The following is a 21029-nucleotide window of genomic DNA, read 5'->3' on the forward strand; positions in this document are numbered from 1 at the left end:
AATTGTTGTCATTGTTTTAGCTCAGGAGCTAAACTTAGCCTGGTTGCTTCACAGCAGCTGGCCTCCGTAGTGTTTGTGTTGTGTTACCAAAATGTGTCCCAGCGGAATCATAAGAACAGAGATGGCCAAAGTTCCGCTGCGAGTTTTACCAATGTGGGTTTGTGGAATGTTCACAACATTCTTTGACAAATTTAGTGAGATGCCAAACACTCAATCACATGTGAAATGCCAAAACCTTGCTGTTCTCCTTCAGTCTTGTGCCCCTTGGTATTTCACAACGTCCAGGTCTTTCTAGGTAATGGGCCCCTCACCAAAATGAAATATTTGGGTCTGTGATGCATTGCACAAGATCGCTTTACATTGCATTTACAAACACAATTATTTGAAAGGCTCCTAGGGACGGAAGTTGTGTAATAGTTTCTCAGAGTGCCCCTGACGTCCAGATGAGTGTCTCTCCTTTGATCCCTCAGGGCCTGTGATGAATGGTTTGTTTGATGGGTGGATCAGGGTAAGCAGTGGTTTCAGGGCTAATTGCAGGGGTTGCTGCCGTAATGAGCCGCTGGGTTTACTCTCGAGTGACAAATCGAGCAACTTCACACAAATAGTGACTGTTAAAAATGAGGACTCCTCTCTTTAGTGTGTTTGGTCAGGGAGCATTCTCCTAACAAAAGGTGCTTTACATGCCATGCTGAATTATAGCCTGTCAGGGACACCCCTGCAAAAGTACATCCGTAAATACGTGCGGTAACTTGAGCAGGTTTGTAATCATTTTAAGCCCTTGAATTAGTCGGTGCACCTAGTGTTGACTGCAGCATATTCTTGTGTTGTAGACTACACACTAAAGCTTCTGCGGTTAAACAAGAAAATGAATCACTTTCCAGGCAAGATTGCCTAGAATGAGACTACTTCGCAATAGTTATTGCATACATGGAATCACTGAAAGGGGAACTTGATGGTGTGTGGAGATGACCAATAGTTTAACGGAAATTGCACTCCTGAGAAAATAAATGTCAACGTTTATGAAATTTGAGACAAAACTGAAGTTAATTGCCCCTCTCCTCCCCTGACAAGCCTTGGTAACGCCAAGCAAGGCTAGAAAACAGAAACAATTTATCCCTCAAGGCCGTTTACATCAACTATGCAAGTGCTCTGTGAGGCAAGACACTGGCATGACACCAAACGAGACGATACTTGTGTTTATGCTTGATAAAGCAGTGCTATGCGCGGAGGAACGTATCACAATGTGAACAAATCCTAGAAAGGAACACAGTAGTGTGTAGCCATTGGCAATGATTCAGAATAGGTAATATATAATATTCGTTATTGTGTGGGAAGAGTGTAGCGAAACGTCTAATTTGAGGGAGTGTCTGAAGCGTGCTGTTGGGACAGCTGAAGTGTGCGAGGCTTGTATGCCTGTCAGATTGAGTCTCCCTCACGCCTCTCTGACGAATGCAAATCAGGCAGCGCAGTGGCCGGGAGCGTTTATGAAGACCAGCCTCGCCACACTCCACTCCTGTTACTGTAACTTCATACAGGCCACCGGCAGGATTCCAGGTCGGATGTGTCTGAAAGTGTTCACAGGCAGCAACTTGTAAATGCAAAGGGAGGGTGTAGACAATAATAGTTAAGGAGGCGGTGGAAAATAGCGAACAAGAGAGAGAAAACTGTTGATGAAAAAAAATACTGATTTATATACTTTTGTAGTGACTGCAGAGAGGTCTGGAGTTCTCATTTTCGGTTTTGGCGCAACCACGTCTCTTTACAGATAGTTACGTGAGCGGACCAGACCCCCACACACCAGTGACTAAATGAAAATATGAGACTCTTAGAGAAGGAACCAGACTGGGCTCCCTGGAGAGGCTGCTCCATTAGCTGAGATTATGAATCACTGGATTGATAGCTGCCCCCCCACTGCTAGTCGCACATGACCGATAACTCTACTGTTATATTATATTATACCAGCCAGGAGATGGAGGACCTTGCAGGCCACTCTGGCTGTGAAACTGCTGCCAGTTTTAGATACTTTGCTGCTCCATTGAGCGGATTGGTGAAATCCCTACACACAATCTGATTAGAAATGACTATTTGGATTTCTGGTGAAGGTTAGCTGAGGAGTTTAGCTTCAGAGAATCATGACAATAATGAAGAGATTTTACCTCACGTTAAGACTTCAGTGTGCAGTTTTTCTTTTCTCATTTCTTATTCGTATTTGGGTTGCAATGTCTCCTGTTCCACAAGTTGGCATAACATCTGTAGAAAACAGTTGGCAAGATTGGGAAGTGTTTGTTAATAGATATACACTATACATAAGAACCAGTTGTTGTGATCAGATGAGATCAAAATAGCCTTTTTTTTTACCATAGGTTTGCTGAAAGGGTGTGGGTAAAAAATGGCCACATGTCTTCTGTAAGTGTGTAGGGGACAGGATGTAGAGTAGTGGCTCTGAACATACAGGAAATCTTCACTTCCCTCAGATTTGCAGTCTTTGTTTACTGTAGGTCCTTGGCTTTATGGACCTTGAAATTAAAAGTTTGGTGTCCTGTTTCAGGATACCTGACTGGAGCATATGGAAGTCATAATGATACAGGTTCACGTTTTAAAAAGCGTCTTTTTGGCATATAACCATGCAAGGTGCAAAGATATCCCAAGGAATTCCATTGCATCACCGCTGAAGAATTACTTTCCTATGACATCTGTTATCTTGCCCTATGATATTGTGAATCGTGCTAAGATTTCAAATTTAGCAGATAGGTGTGTGTGTCGAGCACCGTCCATTGCACAGGTGCTAGATTCTAAACCTATATGAAATGTCTCCCCTTAGCTCTTCAGTCCAGTTTTTCCCAGTGTACAAAAACAAAGATTGTAAATGAGTCACTGAGATACATTTCATCATTTCCTTAACTTTGCCGCCACACAAAAACAGTTCAGTAGTATTTTTTGTTTCCCCTCATCATTTAGGAGTTGCATCCTGTCAGTGTGTGCTGGCCTTTGCTAAGTGTGGACATCTTTGTGAAATTCCTGAGACTTCTGAGCCCTCACAGTGTCAGGGGGATTTCTTCTCAGAATCGTGTATGGTTTATTTGCATGTTTGTGAGGATGGGAGGAGGGGGACGATGGTTCTTTCGCAACAGATAGCAAATGTTCACAAACATGATGTTTCTGTTTTTTACGGACGTCTGAGGCCATCCAACATTGAACGTGCGTGTGTGTGTCTCTGTGTGTGTGTGTGTGTGTGTCTGTGTTTCTGTGTGTGTGTGTGTGTGTGTGTGTGTGTGTGTGTGTGTGTGTGTGTATGTATGTGGCCCTGTTGGTATCACTTGGAATGCCAGTTATTAGTACCACACAGGCCAGCGTGGGTGAGAGCTGTTTGGGTGCCCAACCCACTCCTCCACCTGGCCTGCATGCCATCTGCCGCCTCGCCTCGCCTCGTAAATCCTGCTGGAGTGCCTCAGAGAACCCAAACGGCACCACATGCTCATTACACCATTAATGCAGCTATTATTGCCCCCTTCTCAGGCCCGGGTGTTTTTTTTTTTTTCCACCAGCTCCATTGGTGCTTATGGAGAAAATTAAGGGTTTGCCATCAACTTCTGTTGAGTTTACGGACTTTAACGATGTTTATCAACCCGACTGAAAGTCGTGAGATTGAGAATTAGTCTGGAGACGGAGAAATCTTGTGGCTCTCCGGTGATGTGTGGTGCTCACAGCCTGTGTTGCAGCGCTGGCATTCCCTTGGCATTACTGGTTATTCTGTCGTTTCAGCAATGGGAAGTGCTGATAATGGGAACTCTACACAGTCAGCAGAAGAAAATAATTCAATCGCTCACTGTTTCTCTCTCTCTCTTTCGTTTTCTTTCTTCTGTGTCTGTTTGTCTTTCTTTCTCTCTTTCTTTCTCTCTCTTTTCTTTTGTTTACATACACTATCCCCTGAGAAAGTGTGCATCTTTCTTTATCCATGTCCATGTTATTGAGCAATAACACAAGTGTGTTGATAGATTGCTTGAGACTGTGCTCTTGTAAGGATGATTAATGTATTGACAGCATTGTGTTTAGACTCTTTCCCCAGAGTGTAGAACAGTGTCTCATGCAGTCTTTCTTTACTGTAGCTGAAGTTGCTGTACAGTGCACGCATTGTTTTGACTCAAGAATGTCTGTGTTGACCCAAACATGTCATTATTACTGGCATTGTACCTAGCCCACAAAAAATGTTGAAACTTAGCAATGTGGTCATTTTCTGTGAACCATTGCAACACAGTTCATGGACACTATAGCTTCCACTAGAGCTGAAGGGAATATTTGAAGGCGAACAATAAGGACGGTTTAGATCAGGTCAGCCACCACTGCTCATGCAGCAAAGGAAGTTGTCTTAACGAAAAGCCTGTGTTTAATAACAAAGTGTGTCAGGGGCAAGGAAGTGTAGCTAGGCCATGGCCACTCATTTTGCAAAATAGGCCGCCTCTTGTGAGGCAAACTCCGTTAACGGACAATGAATGGTTATCATATTGGTAAAAGATTTAAGACCCACACTGTAAGGGTTTTTCATTTTGATTGAAACAGACTAAAAGGCGCTAGAGAGTCTCGCAAGGCCATTGGTATGTTAGCATTTTCAAGGGCAGGTAGTAGACGTGATGGTGGCCAAATATTTTCATTACAATATACAGTACAAAAGGGCAGGGACATTTACTTTTCAGCTCATTCCATTCCTCAGATGTATACCTTATTAGGTTAAGGCGAGTGAAGAACAAATGTTGGTTTCTAGCATTTGCCATCTATTTGCTGGCAAGTTTTTTTTCTTTTTTTTTTAATCTTCCTCTGAGAAATCAATTTAGACATGCAGCTTTAATGGTTCTTCATCCATTTCATAGTCTTGTCTCAACAGAGGGGGGAAAAGGGGACAAACAGATTCCATCGATTTTATTTTATTAAACTCAGGTTGGCTTATATTCTTTATTGTCCCCCCGTCTTTCCCAGAAGACTGAGGAAACGGCAAAAAAATGCCAAACAAAACCGAAAAAAGTCCTAAAATGTTAAGAATGCCTTTCATATTATTAAAACCGCAGAGCACACAGCCAAGCAGAGGGACGGCTTGCTGCAGTCAAACATGAAACACTCTTCTGGCGGCCTGTTGTTTTGTTGTTTTGGTAGTGACCCAGAGATGGAAGAAATGTCTACAGCATAACGATGTTTTTCTTCTGTCGTTGGGAGACAGTCGTACAACTCATTGGTGCTAAAAAAATCTTCATAGAGAGGTCAGGGTGTGTTTCAGCCTGTGTGTGTACAGATTGGGTTTCAGATTGGGAGAATGTTTTTGCCACTTTTTACAGATTGGAAATTGTACTGGTTTGTTATAAATGGATTGTTGTATAAATCCAATAATTTCATACATTCAGCAATTAAGGCTCACTAACCTGATGGAGCAGTATTTAATAAATCCTTTTTGACTCCTGACTACTCTGGATTAGATTTCCTTCTGTGACATAAACTCTGTAATCCTTAATATTAATGATGAAATCACAAACAGGCTTTAGGTAATCTGATCATACTTTTGTGCTCCCTCTTTGTGCAGGAAGAGTATCGGGCGGAGGGCATCAACTGGCACAACATCGACTACATCGACAACACCAGCTGCATCAACCTCATCAGCAGGAAACCCACAGCACTGCTCCACCTACTGGACGAGGAGTGCAAGTAAGTGATCACACCTCCCCACCCTTTTCTCTTTCTCTCTCTCTCTCGCTCTCTCTCTCTCTCTCTCCCTCCCTCTCTCCTTCTTTAGCACAGCCTTCAGATAGGTAGTCCGTTCGCTCCACAAAGTATCAGTTAACCGGAGGAATGCTCTAGATCTACCGTGTTTCAATGAATGTCGTCAGGCTGGCCATATTGATTACATCTAATCGGAACAACAATAGGCACAATGATTTGTCGTGTGCATTGTATGCTTCCTGCGCACATGAATACACACAACTCCAGTGCCAGATCTCTCTCTATGGGTGATGTGTTTTACTGTGAAGTCAAGTGAGCGATGAATAATGAAAAGAGAGAGACCGCGTTTGTCCTCTCGCATCGTATGCATCCAGCCTGATAAAGTGAATGAAGGAGACGAATTCCGCTTCCTCTAAATAGCTGGAAATCTGAGTCCCCTCGCACTCCCTGTGCACCGCATAGCTCCGGCCTCTCCCGGCCCACTCTTGAGCTTCCTCTAGTTGTTGATCTTTTGCTAAAAGTATCGGCAACAACCCCAGAGATCTGGTGTCTGGAGGAACTGCACGTGTTTATCAGATTAAAATTAAAAAAAGAGAGAATGTTTCTCCCAGTTCCTCCTCTTTAGCCATCTCTGTGGATCATTACAAAAGAATAAAACCATTTAAGCTTTAGGGAAATGGCATATTTTGTTGTGCTAACTCCGAGCCAGTTACACAGTCGTGAACATGCAACGTGCCAGTTACGTAATGCGTATCTTCATGCGTTATGGAACATCATTTGCATTTTTTTTTAATGAGAGCAATGTGTGTTTAAAAAATTACAAACACACCCAGCCGACATCAGAGAGCCAGATGTGGAGCGTGTGTGTCTGTCTCTCTGTGTGTGTGTCTGTCTGTGTGTGTGTCTGTCTGTGTGTGTGTGTGTCTGTCTCTGTGTGTGTCTGTCTCTGTGTGTGTGTGTGTATGTATGTTTGTGTGTGTGTGTGTGTGTGTGTGTGTGTCTGTGTGTGTGTTGGGGTGTGGGGATGGCTGTGTTAAGTCCCATGCCCGGCAGTGACACTACACACACGGCTTTATTAAAGTGTGAGACACACACACACACACACACACACACACACACACACACACACACACACACACTCTCCTCCGGTCAGCAGCTGTGCGTCTAAATGGCTAATAATTGGAGGCGGAGAGAGACGGGCCCGCGAGGCGCAGATCACTTCCCCCCGCCAGCAGACTCACTGACCTATTAATTACACTGATTCAGCTCGGAACCTCACGATCCAGGAGAAATTAGCTGCGTGAAAAGTAACATGTTTCACTCGCTGGCCGCGCAGCAGAGACAAGGGCCCCCCCAGGGAGCTAAACCATCGGCCTGATGACCGTGGTCCGTATCATATGTGATGGAAGCTCACAGAGGCCTGTGTAGCCTCAGAGGCTGCTCCTGTCTTCGCATTACATTGGTACTAATGGACTGTGATCTCTCTCTCTACTCTCTCTCCCTCTCTTTCTCTTTCTCTCTCTTTCTCCCTCGCCCTCTCTTTCTCTTTATCTCTCTCTTCCTCTTTCTCTTTCTCTCTCTTTCTCTTTCTCTCTCTCTCCCTCTCTTTCTCTTTCTCCCTCTCCCTCTCTTTCTCTTTATCTGTCTCTCCCTCTTTCTCTTTCCTTTTCTCCATACCCTCTCAGCTTCCCGCAAGCAACCAATCAGACCCTGCTAGATAAGTTCAAGCGCCAGCATGAGGGCAACAGCTACATTGACTTCCCGGCCGTCATGGAGCCTGCATTCATCATCCGACACTATGCCGGGAAGGTCAAGTACCGGGTCAAGGTGAGTGCAAACCTCCATCTGCACATCTCTGTTTATAAGGTATTTGAATTTGGTCATTTTATTTAGCCGTGTCTGTCTTACCATAGTGCTCTTTGTATGTGAATGTGTGTTTAACTCAGGGGACACAAGGCTCTCTACCATATATGAGAGATTTACTCAGTCCAGGAAACCCATGCAACAGGCTCAGTTGTGTGTGTGTGTGTGTGTGTGTGTGTGTGTGTGTCTGCTCACATGTGTGTATCGATGTGTAAAGAATAACACATACCATGTTGCATGTTACGTTTAATCAGCTCTCTGGCCTGTAGCCAAGTTGAATATTCATATTTCTGACGTATGCTGAAATCTGGAACACAGATGACTGGAAATAGCTGCCTGGGCCTGTTCTGCGCCCTCATAGATGTCAGAATTATTTGTTCTTACGCCACCACCTCCTCTGTGACTAACAAGCTGAAGGCAGTGTGTCAGGAGCTCTCTGTGTTTTTGAGGCCCTCATGTTTTCTTTAGTAATGTTGTTTGTGCTCAGATTGCTTTCGTAATACAGTTCCCCTCAAAGCGACCATGAAAATGTATTCTGGTATGACAAACATTTGTATTTGATTTCTCGGATAAGTGGGAAAGAAGACTAATTCTCATTTAACGTTTGTCACCAAGTGGGCTGCGGCAACCCTTATTTTACAAAGAAGTGTGCAATATTTTTGTCAGTATATGATGAAGTTTTCAGCATAAGCAACTTATCACGGCAGCAGCGAGAGATGCCTTAGATGCCTTTCTTCTTCTGTGTTATTCCCCCCTTTCCAGTATGTTAAGTTGGCTAGAAGGATCCTGTCTCATGTCCTTAGTTGTGCTTAAAGCTCCTCTGTGAGGTTATGGCAGTCTGGAAGTCCACCATGAGGAGTTGATCCCTCTTAATACTTCCATGGCTGTTTTCTCAGTGTCTTATGTAACACACATCTGAACCATGCCCTTGCGTTCATAGCGAGGGCTCCGCAAGTTCTCAGTGTCTGTGAACATGGCAGGTCACAACAGAGAGTGTTAGCCCATTGGACCCGTGGCAAAGGATGGACGTTGCCTGTGTTCTCACGTGTTCTCGCGCGCGGTTCTATCCTCGCAGGACTTCAGGGAGAAGAACACGGACCACATGCGGCCGGACATCGTGGCCCTGCTGAAGAGCAGCAAGAATGCCTTCATCGGCGGCCTGATCGGCATCCACCCAGTGGCCACGTTCCGCTGGTCCGTGCTGCGGGCCTACTTCAGGGCGGTGGTGGCCTTCCGCATGGCAGGCAAGAGATACGTGGAGAAGAAGAGTGGTGAGTCCTTGCAGCTAATTCATGTCTCTTCAATGTATCAGAGGGCAGATGGTGTCATATAAATGTACACTTCATATGTGAGCAGCTCCAAATATAAAGCTTTAGCTGGTTTAGTTCTTGAAACGATAGTTCTTGATGCTTTTTTGGTTAGATATTTCTGGTTGGATACCAACTGTATACTAACGACTGAACACACAGCATCACACTGCAGTATGTAGTATATTGCGTGGGTGTGAGCCACCCACGTAATCATGCTGCAGTTGACAGATATACACAGCCAGCTGTTCTGCCGACCTGCAAATAAATGCTTCCACAGGCTAAGAGCACTAAGCACAGCACCCAGCAAATCCAGCTGAGGACTAATCAGGCCGTAGCCGATTACACAGCTCGCGTGCGTGGGTAGATGGTTGTTCCGTGTCATGTAGCGCTGTACGTGTGAGTGTGTGTGACTGAGCGTGTGCATTAGTTGGCCATACGAACGAAACTTGCATAGCATTAGTGCCTTTCATTTTAGATCCTGTCGCTTTGGCTCTCAGATTGCCTTGACTTCCTCTCAGCTATCCTCTCAGCTTCCACCTCTCTGACTGCACTGAAGACTAATTTCAGTCATTCTGGATGAAGTCCACCTTGCAGGCAAACTCCCTGGGACAGTGTCATGGACTTATTTGATTTGATAGTATAGATCACCAATTTGGGCTCAAGAGGCTAGAATTAAAGTGGCTTTTTCCTTAAGGGTGTTAAAAGTAAGGGACTTTCCAGTCCCAATTTATTCTGTCTGACATAGAGACAAGAAAATACTTTGAGTCTGCATACAATTAAACCGACCCCCACAGACTGTGAAAACAAACCTATTTAACAAGAAGAAAATCCCTCTCCCCAGTATATTCTAATGTGCTAATACGACCTTGTGTGTTGTTTTTACAACAGCAGTTCACAGATATCTGATGTAGCATTTGAAACGTGAATCCTCCAATTGAATGTGTTCACACAGAGACTTAATTTAATCAAATCAAGGGACCCCCCTAAGTCATAATAACCCTGTCAACCAGATGGGGGCCCTATGGGGATGGAGAATGCATATTACAGGTGAGCTCATCAGTCTTAAAATAGCAGAGGTCAGAGAGGGTACTCCGGAGTGGGAACACAACCTGTCAAAGGCACTCAGACGCACAACGCCCCAAAATGACCTAAAATAGGAAAGTAGTGCAGCGGCGCGAGTTTGTTTCTCTCCACCCTTTGGAAAGCCCGCAAGAGGGTGTTTTCTCTTCATACTCCTCCCTGTGTAATCTGTCTTTCTCTCTCTCTCTCTCCTGTTTTTTCTTTTTGCTTCCCAAGGGCATGATGATTCGGCTCCATGTGCAGTGTTGAAAAGTGTGGATAGTTTTAGCTTTCTGCATCATCCTGTGCATCAGAGAAGCTTAGAGATCCTGCAGAGGTGCAAAGAGGAGAAGTACAGTAAGGCTGCCACCCCCCCACTGTTCTCTCTCTGTGTCTTACCGTCTATTGGTCTGTCTGTCGGTCTCTTTGCCTGTCTGTTTGTGACTATCTGTGTGTGTCTCTCTGTCTCATCCTATAGTTTCATTTCCCGTTTATAATGTGGGGAAAGGGGATCACCAAGCATCGGGCCTTTTTCTAAGTCTCTCTATCTCATTTGTAAAACTACTTGATCCCATCTCTGATTCACAGCTGTTTGATATTCATAGCTGTTTTATATTCATTGTATCTTCCATTTTTGCCACTTCAGCCAATTGGCGGTACTGGGCAATAGTGGACCTCCGTGCCAACATAATTGAACATCTGATGAAGTTTAGACAGGCCGCACAGGCTGACCGTACAGATGATGCCGAGTGGTACCCCCTCGCATTTCTCATTCATTCATTCTTTCTTTCTTTCTTTCTTTCCATCTCTCATCTGTGTGTCTGACTATCTAAGTCCTGCATGTATGCTGATCTCTCTGTCTCTCTTTCACTCTCTCTCTCTCTCTCTCTCTCTCTCTCTCTCTCTCTCTCTCTCTCCGCCCCTCCCCCCACTCAGTGCCCTCTGTTTGGGGACAGCTTTTGCCTGATGTGCCCCCCCTCTCTAACACATTAAGCCGCACTAACACACCGGCCCACCTATCCATGTCAAACACACCAGCTCCAGCTCCAGCTCCAGTGCCAGTCCCACAGTGACTCATCACGAAAGGCCAAATTTGGAATACACACAGTCCTTCCCTCTTACAGTGGGCTAAAACTTCAAGGGCATTTTCCTCGTTATATGTGACTTCTTTTTACTAATGATGGTACAAAAGTGTTTGTGATTTTATTTATTTTTTCCCCCCATGATGCTGATGGAACATGATGTAGCATATAATTTGGGTATATTCCTTTTTGATCATTTTATCCAGAAATTTTAAAACACTACCCTTATGTTAGCATTAATTGATACTTTTTTGATTGATCGATTTGTACCCTTTTATCAATCAGAACTTTTATTATCGAATCGGTATGTAATGATGATTTAATTGTATTGGTTAAGTTAGTAACACACCACTGACAGAATGTTTAAAGATGGAGGTTGAGGTGGAACACAGTTAGAATGTGATGCACTGTCCATGCAGTGAAATGGGAGCAGACAGATCATAGTACTAATAGCTCACTCAAGACACATTTGACGATACTAGGGAGCGAGATCATCATCAGTGTTGATGATTGCTACAGTAGAAAGATAGCATGTCTATGAGAACATGCATACAGCAAGGTCTCCTCTTTGGTGAATCAACACTCACTCTGTCTCATCCTCCATCTTTTCCTCAGCTGAATAATCTTCCCAGTGAGAAGAGTTAACATTGGTGAATGGCTGTCCTGGTGTTTGCGCGTCCTGCGTGTCTACGTGTTTTTTGCCTTTGTTAGCGTGATAAACTTGTTTTCTGTGTCTGTGTTCTGCATCAGGCATGACGAGAAAGAGTCCACGCACACCTCTCTCTGACCTGCAGGGGAGCAACACCCCCCACGAGAGATTGCCACGGTAAGATCTCCATCAAGGTAGTAATGGGATTCATGCTTTCAAAGAGTTGCCGTTAGTTAGCTGCACCACACTTTGTTGGGAAAATGATTAGAGTGGGTGACTGGCCAGGATTGTTTACTAGAGTAATTCAGATAGGCTCTACACATGTTCCTGCAATCACAAATTCTGTGATTTCACATTAAACACAGCTATAATGGTTTGTAAATTCTCTCATTCGAGGAATGTATGTGAAGACATAAGAAGTAGTTGGTCTAGGTGTACTCCCTGTCCACGTGGCTGACCCCAAGAACTGGAAGTCTGAATTCTGTGGGTCAGTGTTCTCTCCCTGTCCACGTGGCTGACCCCAAGGACTGGAACACTGAATTCTGTGGGTCAGTCTTCAGAGCGTCCTCAGAATCTCTCCCATCGAAGCTGAAGTCCACAAGGACCAGCCGAACTGAAAGACTAAAGGAACCCTGGGGTTGAGGCCGCCCATCCCTCACCCCACGCAGAAACTCCCCTCTGTGGGCGCGGGCGGGGGTCCTGTGAGAAGGCTTAGACATGACTTACTCACCTAGCTGCCACGCTGACTGTTCGCTGACCCCTGCGACGCCCACAGCCTCCCCGCCAGGGGGCCTCATATTTCCTTAATGACTAAATATGGCATGGGATTACTGATGGATGTGCCTGAACAAGTGGCAAGGGCCTGTCTCACAACAGCGCCTTTGTTTTCTGCCCCCAGACCAAGCTGTAAAGTCCTCCTAATGTGATGTGCAACCACACTCACACTCTCACACACACACACGCATGGATACACACACACATACACACACGGCGCAAGCAGAGCCACACATTTTCTGTGTTACCAAGTGACCACTTAACCCCCCCTCCCATCGCAGCTGCTTCCGATGTGATGTCAGGTCGCAGTTATGCGCTGGAGAAGACAGCTCCCCAGGCCTGGTAAACAGTTGGATCTCTGCAGGGGTCCCCTCAGACATACACTTACTGTCCATGCATCCTGAATGTCTGCTTCCCCCCCCCCCCCCCCCCCCATCCCCAGCCCCCGCACCCCCCTCTCTTTAAATTATAACCAGTCTCAGCTGGATAGCAGGGCCCCACTGTGGAAGTAAACAGGAATGTAGAGGTCTCCGACGTGTTGCTGGAAGGGTCCCCTTTTGCATGGATTTTGTCTCTTGAATCTGTTCCAAAAAAAAAATAATGCTTCATGTTTGTGAGAGCTGTAAAAAGATATGATGAGATTAACTATAGGATTAACTTTGTTCTAAAAAAAAAAAAAATTGGTTACAACCCGCTGGCACATTTAACATACCATGTATTGTTTTGTTTGGAAGGTTTTCTTCACACTGCCTTCACACGCATTTCAGACATTAGATGAAGGTAGGCTAGGCTAGGACTCACACTGCTAATAGTTGCTACCAAGGTTTTAACAGCCTGTGGCAGTTTGTTTCCAGAGCTACACCATAGCTCCACTCATCATAACACATTCAGCAACAGCAGGAGTCTGGAATGTGAGGAAAATGTTGATTGAAGTGTTTACGCGTCTCTACCAAATGTTTCCCACTAATCCTTCAGTGAAGCAGAGGAACCCCCGACAGATAGTCATAGGTCTGTGTTAGCGTGTGGCGGGCGGAGGCGATCGCTTAGTCTGAGCTGGTTTGGCTCTTGCGCAGGTCTCTAGCCCATAGTGCGCCACAGACGTGCCGTTATTTACTGCCTCTGTGCTCATCCTAAAGCATGCCAGGAACCTAAATCACCAGAACTTAACTCCACTGCCTGTTATTGTTTGAAATAATATTTCTCTTGACGGTGCGAGGGGCCCTGCTGTGTCATATATGTACCTCTGAGTTCCAGTTTTTCGGTTCCACTACAGAAGTGAATAAATGCTTCTCCAGGATCCCTTTTTTCACAGTTGAACCAAACATTGCCTTCAAAGGTCAGTAGAGAGAAGTAGTCATTTATGAGGCAAGTTTTCTATTCTCGTCCTACGAGCATGTCTGGCTGTGAATGTGTACAAACAGAGGAAAATATTTGTAAAATGCGAGACAGCTTTTTTATGTTTCGCCACAAAAGAAAATATTGCAGAATTCTTGGCATCGGCGCTGGGTCATTAAACAGAAAGCGCGCTAAGACCTCCCTGCTGCTGGTGTTTTAACAGCCTCAGCACCACAAACAAGCTCATGGCTGTCTGACATAAAGCAGTAAAAACTGGAAACAAATGCCACCTAAATTAAAAGCTCCTTCATCCTTCCCCCTGCTTTAAACCCAAAGATCCAAAGTCCGAAAATTCTAACCGAGTGTACAGTATCAGTGGAGAGCGACCACATAAAACCCCATCATAATATTTCACAGCATTTTAGAACCTGTTTGTAATGAATTAGTCTAACTGCCTGTGAAACTCAAGTGAGATGTATCACTGCACCTTGGAATGGAATCCCGACTGTTAGCAGATGTATCCTCTCACCCTGTGGAACTTGGTGTGTGGCATTGCCACTAGAGAGGGTATAAATCATTGGTTCGAGGCAGAAAACACCCGAGACCTGCTAACTGTTTTTTTTTTTTTTCACCTCTTGACTAATTCAGTCTGTTCTTTCCCCTCCACAAATGCCACAAAATGTTTTTAATAGATTTTTTTGTTATTTAATGTTATTTTATTTTACCCAGACGCAAGTGGTTTTGGGTTGCGCTTGGGTCAACCTCTGTAACCGCTCCTCTGAGGTTTGTGTTTGAGTTTGTGTTTTTCCAGCCATTCGGTTGGGCAGGCTGCACCTGGAAGCCAGAGGGTTTTGTGGTAGTGGATCAGGTGCTGAGAATGGTGTACATTGTGGAGTGAATTTCATAGAGCCTGTTTCTTCATCAGTAACTCCTCATTCCATAAATCCTTAGCCATGACATAAATGGCGTGAGGCTGTTGAGAAAAATGGATGTAATTTATGCCAGAATTTCTGTTCATATGAGCTCATAATGTCAACGAGTATATCAAAAAGACTATCATATATCTCGCATGGATTACACTCAACACTCTTCTAGGATGTCTTTCCATGCTAAAGGAAAGCACACCGGTGACCTCTGTAGGTATAAACCTTACCACAAAACCACTTACCTCCCTGTCTGTGTGCTATGTGTGTGTTGAAGAATCGTGTGTTGATATGTTCATGTTCTCCTCTTCCAGGGAGGGCTGGAACGGCCGGTCTCCGATGCAGAGTCGCCTCTCCTCCACCGGCTCCGGGGGCTCAGAGGAAGATGGCATCTTCGTCAACTCCACCAGCAGCAAACTCCTGGAGCGAGCCCATGGCATATTAATGTAAATAAGGAGACACAAGCCACACTTTGTGGCCTCTTCTCTCTGTCTTTTCTCACTTCTCCCAGTTTTAAAGTGCATGCAAAGAAGCACAGTTAACTGTGAAACCCCCTCAAATATGTATGAAGTTAGAGATTTTCACCCACTCCTTCTTTCTCTAATGTAGGCCACGGGGCTTTAACCTTATGTTCCAAGGTGCCTTGGGTTCCAAGCTGCCATCCTCAAAATGTCAAAAATAGTTTGCATCATACAGAGCCATAATTAAAAGTCTGGACCAGGGTTGAATTCCAGTGTTATTGGATGCCATGAGAGGTTACATATTTTCAGTTTCTTCTATTAAGGCTACACTATTAATAGTTTTTGTGCGTGTGTGTTTTCTTTTTCTTCTCACAAACAGGAGGAATAAGAACTACAAAATGAAGCCAAGTCTTCCAAAGGTAAGGATGTTTTCTAATATTTATTTGTCACTTGATGAGTAATGCTGCTAATGATGACGTTGATTGTGATTCTTAACCGTTGCCCTTGCGTGTCTCCTGCAGCACTTGCTGGATGTGAAGTCTCTCAAGTACCTGAGTAATCTCACACTGCAAGATCGCATCACCAAATCCCTCCTGCACCTTCACAAGAAGAAGAAGCCACCCAGCATCAGTGCCCAGTTCCAGGTCAGGAATTCTTTCTCACACTTTTCTTTTTCTTTCCTTATTTTTATTTTCTTTCATTATTCCTTTTTTTCCACTATCCTCAGCTTCTCTTGTTTTCTGTGGTCTTCATTTTTGTCAAACCTGATCAAATATTCATGTTTTCTTTCCTCATTATTCCTCCCGTGACTGATATGTGAGGCACACAATTGGCATTTTAGCACAGGGAGCTATAAACTCAACACAACTCTTAACGACACTACGTAACTGTGTGTCCCACCCCTCTGTTCTCTTGTGTCGCTGTCTGTCCACAGTCTGGTCACTGCCTGTGCTTTGGCCAGCTCCGATTCACATAAAACCAAACAAAGACTTGCGAACTATGGCGTCATGTCTCCTTTTAATAGTGGCTTTAGTGGCTTTAGTGGTTCAAACAACTCACCCTCCGATTTCACTACCATACTTGACAATACAATATCGGAAAGAGGTCGCTGTAGCATCCAGAGAAGAGTTGCTGAAAACAATAGTGCTCATTTTAGACTTGTTTATATCGGTTTGTTATCTATTTGGAAATCTCCCCCCCCCCCCCCCCCCTTGCAAGAGGATATCTGATGGGGGTCATTTGGCAGGTTTATAAAAGAAAGTGAAAGAAAAGAAGGCAGTTGACTTTGGAACTGTGGGCAACTTACTTAAAACACGCCACCCTTAAAGTGGTATGAGATATCTAGATAAACCCCCCCCCCCCCAATATCTCAAGCTGGGCTTTCCCTTGGTCCGGCTTCTCTCCTCGTCCTACCCCAGAGTCTCGCAGCAGCAGGGGCCTCCCAGAGAGCCATAAACACCCCCGACCGGTGTCCAGCCATGCCCCACAGCCGCTGGCCCACGTCCCACCACAGCACATGTGTGGATGAGCTCACTTCCCACATCCTGTTGTGTGTCTGATTGCTTTAATCTTCTGGGGGGAGAAAGTGGAATTCCTGACCACTACCAGAATACCCTGTGTTCTTCTTCTCTTCCTCTGGTTGTGTTTCACTCACATGTTCTTACAACTCCATAAGAAGGATATTTTGGTTTTGTTGTACCAGCTGTAAATTTAGGTGTCTCTCAATTCTCTCTCGTTTCCTCATTTCTAGGTGTCTCTAAATAAGCTCATGGAGACCCTGGGTCAGTCCGAGCCCTACTTTGTTAAATGCATCCGTTCAAACGCAGAGAAGGTACTGTCTATTTATGAAAATAATCTGTATTGTTGCAGTATGAATAATTCAAGAATGACAAACAGATTGCATCTGTCAGGCCATGTGTGTAACATTACGTGCTGTTCTGTCTCCAGCTTCCCCTGCGCTTCAATGACGTCCTTGTCCTGAGGCAGCTACGGTACACAGGCATGCTGGAGACAGTGCGCATCAGACAATCAGGATACCCCATCAAGTACACTTTCCAGGTTAGACAAAAACACTAAAACTGCACTCTCTACCCTGGAGACATCTACTCACACACTCATTCCAATCTCACACTAAACCACTCTCTAAAGACTTTTTGAAAGATAAAATTTGTAAGGAATCCACTTTTGGCAAAGTTATTAATTTGTAATAAAGGCATTACAGCTCCATAGCAGAACACCATGCTTATTCAATGTCATCATGCAACATGGTACCAGTTGATATGCACATCGAATATGGCAATCTATCTAGAGGGGCTCTCAGATATCCCAAAGACAGTGTTTTTCTTGGTGTTATGTTCTATTTCAGAATCATGGAATGTGGGACTTGGAGCCAGCTAGCCAGCACGAAACGGCGTGACTTTATGCTAATTTGCCTTTCCTTCAGCAGAGATGAAACCAGCGCAGAGTGATTCAGAGGTTGCACTGAGGCAGACGTTAACTTTTTCCCTCTGTTGCAGGGTGTGGAGGGGTTGATGCAATTTCCTCCGCTCCCCCGTATCCTTGGTATCCAAGGCACTGAATCATTGTTTCCTAATGACGGGGTGACGCGTGCTTTGTGATTGGGTCGTTGTTACCAACAACTTTTCATTTTCTTAATTTACTGAGCAGATGAAAGCTCGTCTCTGTTGAGAGCCCTGAATTCTCCATCCATCTAAACATATTAAGATGGGGGAGTTGTCCATGACAGTGATGTGAGGACAGTTTACTCACCTGGGAAAGACCAAGGCCCCTGGCGTCCGAAAAGAAAGACCCTCTCTATTGTCTGGGCAGCAAGTGGACTGTTATAATTATATAAACATACCCTCTGTTTCCCATGCCACCCCCTTGTCCCTGTAATTGCCTAGTTGGGAGGGTGCAGCATGTTTCCCCGGTGAGGTGAGGCCCTCTTTTGGCCTAGCTACCCAGAATGCTCCACTACACGGCTGGAGTTCTGCTGATGAAACTTGGGGAAATTCTTTCTTTTCATGATCTCATCGATTACTGAAAGATTACCAAGTATGTCTCATAACTTGTTTTTCCTCTCTTGTGTCCCGTAGGACTTTGCTCGTCATTTCCATGTGCTATTACCGGAGGGCTCCCGCACCACCCAAGAAAGCGTCAAAGACTTCCTGTGCCAAGCAGACCTCGGCCCTGACACCTTTCAAGTGGGACACTCAATGGTATGGAGCAAAAACCCTCTGAATTAGATAGTATTTTGTCCAGAGTGTAGTGCCTTTTAAATACATTCAATATTTATTATGTAAATACTATGTAGGTAGTAATATGTGGAAGTGTGTGCATGCCCTAAGATACACAGTAGTACTTTTGTGTATTGGGCACTTTCCCTCTCTCACTTACACATGCGCACGCACTCGCGCACACACACACAAACACACACACACACACACACACTCGCACCCATGCTCACGCACCCATGCTCACACACACACACACACACACACACACACACACACACACACACACACACACACACACACACACACACACAGACTGATCTATTATGTAGCTCTTTGGAATGGCATACAGTGCCCTCTCCGACCACACTTTAATTAGAAAACCCCATACCTTACATTCTCTGTGAATTGGACGAGATATGACATGGTCCCCCTAACCCTTATGTGTTTGTGTGTGTGTGACGTGATGTAGGTGTTCTTTCGAGAGGCTGAAAGGCAGCGGCTGCAGAACATGCTCCATCAGGAGGTGTTGCAGCGGATAGTGGTCCTTCAGCGCCGTTTCCGAGCCACACTGGAGAGGAGGCACTACCTCAAGATGAGACAGGCTACTTGCCTCATCCAGGTAAGCCCAATTACCATAATTTGTTATAAGGCATTTGGATTTTGTCAAATTCGTATTTTTCTTGTGAAAAATGTTGAAATGAAGGCTGTTTAATTTATCAATGTTGTGATCGTTCATGGGGAGTTCCTGCTCCCAAGGGTTGAATGGATCAATCAGTTGTTTTGTTGTTTGTCATATGCTGACATTTATGTCATTCAGACATCATACATCCTCACCGACAGTGATATAATGTAACCTTTAATCCTTGTTTCATTCACAAATGTACTTTCTTACCTTTATGGAATTTGACTATGAAAAAGTGTGTTAATACAGTAAAGCTTTTAGGGTTTTATATGACTGAAAATGGTTTGCATGGTCAAATGAAGATATTAATTATACTGGAGGGATAAACTACAGTAGACTGTTGTCTTCTTATTTCTTATTTTTTCCTAGCATATTTTGCCAAACTGATTCATGATTGAATTACTTTTCATTTAACCAAAACCAGGCTGATGCTGGGATTTCTTATTGCAATAACATGCATAGATTAACGCCAGATGAATTGGGTTTGCATTTTTGTCTATATTACACAAGGCAAACTGAAGTACTTGACAAGGCTACAGAGTTTCATTTAGAAGCTATTTCCCCCATATTCTTCATATTAATCGTGTCGATCATTCTCATTCTAGCAATGGTGGAGGGGGTGCCTGTTGAGGCAGGCTGAGGAGGAAGAGGCGGACGATGATCCAGCTGTCCAAGAGGGGGCAGCGGTTTGCTTGCAAGCAGCCTGGAGGGGCTACAGGGAGCGAAGGAGGCTTCTTCTCTGTAGACAAGCAGCCTTGACCATCCAGAGGAGCTGGCGGCAGTGCTGTTACAGGAGAGAGGGGGCAGCCTGCGTCATTCAAGCCGCCTGGCGTGGCCACAGGGAACAGGAGAGCTACCGCAGGCTACAGCACTCTGTGCTGCTCATTCAGGCTGCCAGCAGGGGATTTTTGGCAAGGCAGAGGTAAGCTAACTCCCCTCTGTCTACAGGCCCGCTTTTGTTAGCAGTCATTGTGAGGCAACACAGGGCTGCTTATTGGGCTCTGAAATGGCTCAGCCATTGGTAGGTTGCCAAACCGAAAACAAAAAATGTGATTTGTTCAATAGAATCATTGCATAAACAATTCTAAGTAGGTGCTGTGTGCTCAGATAAGCAGGAAATATTTCTTCAGGGTGCCACTTGATACATTGCACCACAAGTTTGTGTTTTTAAAGACAAACAATATAATTTATTGTATTTTCCAGCGCTGTTTGGGGTAATTGTGCAATTTTTGCTCCAGAGTTTTACTTCAGTACTTCGTTTACATTTCATGTCTTCTCTCAAAGATTCCGAGACTTGAAAGAACAGAAGTTAAAAGAGATAGAGCTGCTGAATGGACAGACGGGCCTCTCACCAGAAGAGGAGAAGCTGAGGATCATGGGCCTGGATTTGAGCACTTGGGAGGACCGTTCATGTGAGGACAGGGAGAGAAGCCTTCAAAGACTCAACAGTGGAGGTGAGCTTGCATTGGATCCCTCGGAAGAAGCACAGGAAGTTAGTATTTCAGAGCTGCCCAGAAGCGAAGACACTGCGCCAAGGAGCCCGTTGCACAGTGTCTCTGTCAGAGACAGGACAAAGACCCTTGACCAGGACTCTTATCAGAAGACAAGAGCCAAGAGGGAAAGCCGCAGGATGAGGGAGCTAGAGCAGGCCAAGTTCAGCCTGGAGCTGCTCAAGGTCCGCTCCACTGGTGGGGCATCTCCATCTGAGGAGCGCCGCTGGTCTACGGAGCTGACAGTGGTCGAGACAGGAGGTCTCCACTCCCCTCAGGGTACACCAGACAGTCAGAGCTCAAAGGGCAGTTTCGAACTACTCAGCATGGAGGAGTGTCTCAAAGAGAGGCCACCTTCAACGACAGACGCTCCCATCGAAGAAGCTCCCACATCTCCGTCCTCAGGACCTCCAGAGCAACCTGAGGTCTACCCCATCAGCCCTCAGTTCGCCAACCCTCCAG

The 21029-nt window shown here is 45.0% G+C and overlaps 1 protein-coding gene across 1 annotated transcript in view; it reads left to right on the plus strand.

The window, feature by feature from the left end:
- The window catches only part of myo9aa (myosin IXAa), a gene marked incomplete at its 3' end in the record, with an annotated part of 68062 nt that extends 47034 nt beyond the window's left edge, over window positions 1–21028 (plus strand). The window contains exons 12-25 of the mRNA XM_031568618.2: window positions 5567–5688; window positions 7389–7530; window positions 8642–8837; window positions 10173–10292; window positions 11768–11843; window positions 15013–15144; window positions 15539–15578; window positions 15681–15803; window positions 16910–16990; window positions 17107–17217; window positions 18255–18377; window positions 18865–19014; window positions 19683–19999; window positions 20362–21028. Coding sequence (XP_031424478.1) covers window positions 5567–5688; window positions 7389–7530; window positions 8642–8837; window positions 10173–10292; window positions 11768–11843; window positions 15013–15144; window positions 15539–15578; window positions 15681–15803; window positions 16910–16990; window positions 17107–17217; window positions 18255–18377; window positions 18865–19014; window positions 19683–19999; window positions 20362–21028 — 2400 coding nt within the window. The remainder of the gene's footprint in view (window positions 1–5566; window positions 5689–7388; window positions 7531–8641; window positions 8838–10172; window positions 10293–11767; window positions 11844–15012; window positions 15145–15538; window positions 15579–15680; window positions 15804–16909; window positions 16991–17106; window positions 17218–18254; window positions 18378–18864; window positions 19015–19682; window positions 20000–20361) is intronic.
- Between the last annotated feature and the right edge of the window lies 1 nt (window position 21029).

Source organism: Clupea harengus, chromosome 6, assembly GCF_900700415.2.
Source record: "Clupea harengus chromosome 6, Ch_v2.0.2, whole genome shotgun sequence".
In the NCBI taxonomy this organism is placed as follows: domain Eukaryota; kingdom Metazoa; phylum Chordata; class Actinopteri; order Clupeiformes; family Clupeidae; genus Clupea; species Clupea harengus.